Raw genomic sequence first — 4,493 nt, forward strand, 5'->3', positions numbered from 1 at the left:
GTGGCGGGGCGTGGCGGGCCGTGGCGGGCAGTCGGGGGCCGTGGTAGAGCCGGTAGCTGAGTCCTCCCGGGCAGCCGTTGCAGCCAGGAGTACCCTACCGTGCTTCGCATGTCACGTCCCCTTTCTGTCCTCTTCTTGCAGACGGTTCAGAGGCTGGCGACCTTCCCGTCGACTTCTCCCTGGCGGCGTCCGGCGGCGCTAGCTCCGTGGATCTGAGCAGTGTTCCCGACGACGGTGACCCGGAGGGCGAGGCGTCCGACTGCGAGATCGACGTCGGCGGACCCACGGGGACGCCGTCGAGCCTCCAGCAGCAGCCCGGCAGCGGCGGTGGACACGGCACGGGACACGGTCCCGGACACGAGCACGGGCCAGACAAGGCAGACTCGCTGTACGTGCTCAACCAGTACCTGCAGCACCAGCACCACTACGGGCCGCGGATCATCCGGTAGGACGCCGACGCCGACCTTCGACCACTTGAATAAATCGAATCTACCGGGCCTTGCCGACGTGTCAGCCGACCCGGGACACCACTGGGAACGTTCAACTGGACACATTCTCCTAGTCAACATCATGCAGAGTGCCACTTAATTGGCCTCTGGAATAATTGTGATATTGTAGAGGTTTAGTATTATTTATTGCTCTTGTAAATAAACTCTTCGTAAAAGCCAAAGTATTAATAAGATATCTTATAGAGGCACAATTTTGTTTCCCTCCTTGCTGTTATCGTTACGAAATGAACAATAATTCTTTTATTTGTCAACTTCTTGTACCTTTGAAAGGGGCATGACATTTTTTTAAAAACCAATCTCCCTAATGTTACGCCTTAAGAAACTTCCGTTAACTATATTTTTGAATAGACGGGCAACCAACAGGCTACTTATTTGCCTTCGTGCACCGAGAATCCCTTATTGGAATTGATTATCGTGCCCACAAGATTGTTCTGTGCTTCTCGCAAAGTGTAATAAAATTACGTTACCCTGAACTCTGAAATTTACTTTCTCAGTTCCCTTTGTAATCTTTTTGCAACTAGAAAAAGGATTACCATTGAAACGGCATGGCTATAAGTCAGCTTCATCCGAACCGGCCTGCCCCCACACCCAGAAAAAAATAGGGAGAACGACCCTTACCCTTACTATGGCTCCTCACACCGCATAGTCGTTGGCGATTTCGGTGATAGCTCGGGAACAACCGCTTCTGGCCACAGTGAACACAACATCAACAACATACTCCCGATGAAAATCTTCGATTTTGATTTTTATAAATGGGGGACTACTCTCCTTAGACCGCAGCCGTCAGGCCAGCTTCATAGGTCTTATAAACGCACTCGGTATCACAGCAAAAAAAAAAGTGAACGGAAATGCCTTTTTCTCACTGGATATACAAAGCCCATACCTCGGCCCTTACTACGTGTCCTGTGGCCCTAAAGGATAATTAAGCGACGATAGCTTGATCCCATCTAGGCGAAATTTAACTTTCACCTCGATTTTCGGGGTGTTCAAGAGTAGTACAAATTCTTTTGATATGATATTTGGATTCGGAGAGCTCAAATTTGAATATACTTACGTGGTCGTCCAGGGGACTTGGTCAGCAGCAGTCAGTTTGATGCCTTTGGCCGGCCAGCTAGAAGACATAGCAGACGTCTACATGGTCTCTCTAGACGTTCTCTAGATATAGCATTTCTGGCTGGGCGGGTCGTTTGTAGCAACACGGAAAAAAATATGTTATCTATTCCAGCACAACGTTTGCTAGGACAACTAACGTGTTTGCTGTCAGCGTGACAAGCAAGGTGTTCGACCAGTACGACAACATATGTATTTGTTGAATACGCTTAATTCTTAGTTGTGAGAAACGAGAAAGTTTGTTTTTTGTAGCTACATGCCCCTAAGCTCGTGTGGCTAAATTTTCTTATCTGTGTTGGATGAGGCATGTTGTGTCCAGCAGCCAACAGCCACAACAAAATATGTATGGGGTGGGCCAACTAAAGATTACCTCACCAACTACTAATCCCTCGATACCTACCGCGGCTTACCAGAGTTTGCTTATGGCAGCTTACGTCTTGTCTGGTCAAGCGAATTTTACTAGCTGTTAGGGCTGAAGCCCAAACATCAAGGTTGTTTTCCGAGTGCCCACTTGATGCTTGCTTTTCATCCCAGTTTTAACGCGCGCAGTGACTCAGTGCCTCCGAGTTGGAGCGCAGCGCCGATGGGCGAGGGTTCAACACCCACTCGGGTCGGTTCTAATTCCTTGTTAAGGGCAGTAAAAGTGAGGAAGGACCCACCCTAAACAACGTAAATGGAACAACTCTGCAAAAATTTAAGTTTTCACTCTAAAAAATAATACAGAATTCTGTATCAAATTTGATACAGAATTCTGTATCAAATTTGATACAGAATTCTGTATCAGGCTTTTGTGATATGGAAACATGTAACATGGGTACAAAATTCTGTAATCTGATCAAAACGTTACAAAATTTCGTAAATGTTACTAATTTCTGTAACAGATACAAGATCAATTAACGTTGGATACAATTTTCTGTATCCCTGGATACAGAATTATGGAACTTGGTTGGCTCGGTCTCCGGGAGCCCCGGTGGCATTACACCGGGTTCCAGCGGACCTCTCCTCAGGTAGCCTGGGTGGCCGCGCGGGTAAAGGCGCGACTTCCTAATCCGAGGGTCTTGGGTTAAACTCCCGGTGCGGCAAGGAGCATTCCTTTGAATTAAATCAAAGGAGTTAGATCCCCAGAAAAAAAGAAGAGGAGGAAAGGGAGGAAGAGTAACAAGATAAAGAATTACTATTTTAAAATCCCAAAGAGGTTCTGTATCAGGTGATACAGATTTTCGTATCCATGTTACAGATTAAAATCTGTATCAAAAATGATACAAATTTCTGTAACATGTGATATGTAAATTACTGCGTAACAATGTTACAGAATTTTGTACTGATTTTTTTTAGAGTGTAACATCTTATATATACTTTCTCCCGCATTAGTTTTTACAGCTGACGTGATTATCTGCTATAGTAAACATCGCTTGGCTCTCACAGACAGAGATTAGCTCTCGCAGCTAACGCATTGCTTGTCACGCTGGCAGCTACCACATTAGCTATCACAGATTACTTATTTTTTTCCGTGAATACCTGTGTACATAGCTATACGAACAGCTGCCAAAGTTCTCTCAGTCCCGCCGAACGCCTACCTGACCTGCACCAAGCGCGCCGAGGATGTCAGATATCCTCGTAGATATCAAAAGCACGTACTTTCATATTTTGGAGATAGTATGTACTAAAAAGAAAAGAGCAGGTGCGTTGAATTTTCTTATTATTTGGGGGCATGATTATGAGTTGTCCTCATTCTCATTCATTCGATTTTGAAAAGTAATTTTCACTTAATTTTTAAAAGAAGCGTTAAAAAACGCGCAATTAAAGACCCCCGCCCTGTAGCGGCTGGCACTGAGCACCTTCGCATCTCTTTTGACTAGAGTGACCGACCGCGGGCGCGGGGGTGCGCGATAGCGCGCGCCACGGTACAGGGGGGAAAATCAAGAAAAGCTCGATGATTACACAAATTTGCCTCACATTCTTCTTTAAAAGAGGCTCATCGTTTGCACGCTCCTTCAGCAGGTTCCCTTTCCAGTGATGCAGATCATTAAGAACACAACATTTCACCCTCACGTATTTTTTTAATTAAAATAAAAATATGCTTTCGTCTGTGAAAAGGGTAATTAGGACAAGAAGTCGTAAGGTGCGACAGAAGTTTGTACCCAAGGAAAGGGAGCACGAGCCAAGAGTGTCGCCCTCATCAGATTTTCGTTTTTTCTTCTTCGCAGTTCCACTCAGGACGGGGTTATTCACCACCTCACTCGCCTCGCAGCGGGCAGGCAGCGGGCGCCCGGGCCGGGCTAAGCTCCTATGGGTATCGGGCGGACAGGGAGGGGGGGGGGGTCCCTTTTGCCACTTGAGGGGACGTTTTCCCGAACCTTTCACCTCGCCCCACCCCACCCCACCCCGCCCCACCCTTTATCTAAACGGCGCATTGTTTGAGGGGTGGCGGGGCGGGCGGGGCGGGGCGCCTCTATTGTACGGCGCTGGCACAAAAGGTGCTTGTGTTCTCCGAGGGCCTGGACCGGGCCGGCGGGGGGTGGCGAGCAGGTGAGTGAACAGGGCAGAGGATAACACGTGATGTGATATGGCAAGCTCGGAAAATGATTTCACAAACTTGAACCTATCCGCGTTATTATTTGTGAGTTTGCAGGCATTACAATTTTGATAAAACGAAAAGGCCTACAAAGGCAGTTATTTGCGGAGCATGGTATATCAAGCTTGCGGTGCCCCCCTGCCCCCCGAATGCGGGGCCCCTGGCCGTGTTTGGTGGATGCATTTGATGGAGGTTGTGGAGTGGGATGGGGGGGGGGGTGGCTCAGGCCTCCAGCCGTTGAGTGCTGCGGGGGAGGAGAGGTGATCTAATTCTAGATGGCGCAGGGGACGGTGGAGGGG

The 4,493-nt window shown here is 48.0% G+C and overlaps 1 protein-coding gene across 2 annotated transcripts in view; it reads left to right on the forward strand.

The window, feature by feature from the left end:
• LOC113212094 (brain-specific homeobox protein homolog) overlaps nucleotides 1-982 on the forward strand; it is an 18,098-nt gene extending 17,116 nt beyond the window's left edge. For both annotated transcript variants that reach the window (XM_026430681.2, XM_052266019.1), the window contains exon 5: nucleotides 142-982. In XM_026430681.2, coding sequence (XP_026286466.1) covers nucleotides 142-449 — 308 coding nt within the window. In that variant the 3' untranslated portion in view covers nucleotides 450-982. The remainder of the gene's footprint in view (nucleotides 1-141) is intronic.
• The last annotated feature ends 3,511 nt before the right edge of the window (nucleotides 983-4,493 follow it).

The sequence above is a fragment of the Frankliniella occidentalis genome, unplaced genomic scaffold, assembly GCF_000697945.3.
Source record: "Frankliniella occidentalis isolate FOCC.00 unplaced genomic scaffold, Focc_3.1 Scaffold34, whole genome shotgun sequence".
NCBI lineage: Eukaryota > Metazoa > Arthropoda > Insecta > Thysanoptera > Thripidae > Frankliniella > Frankliniella occidentalis.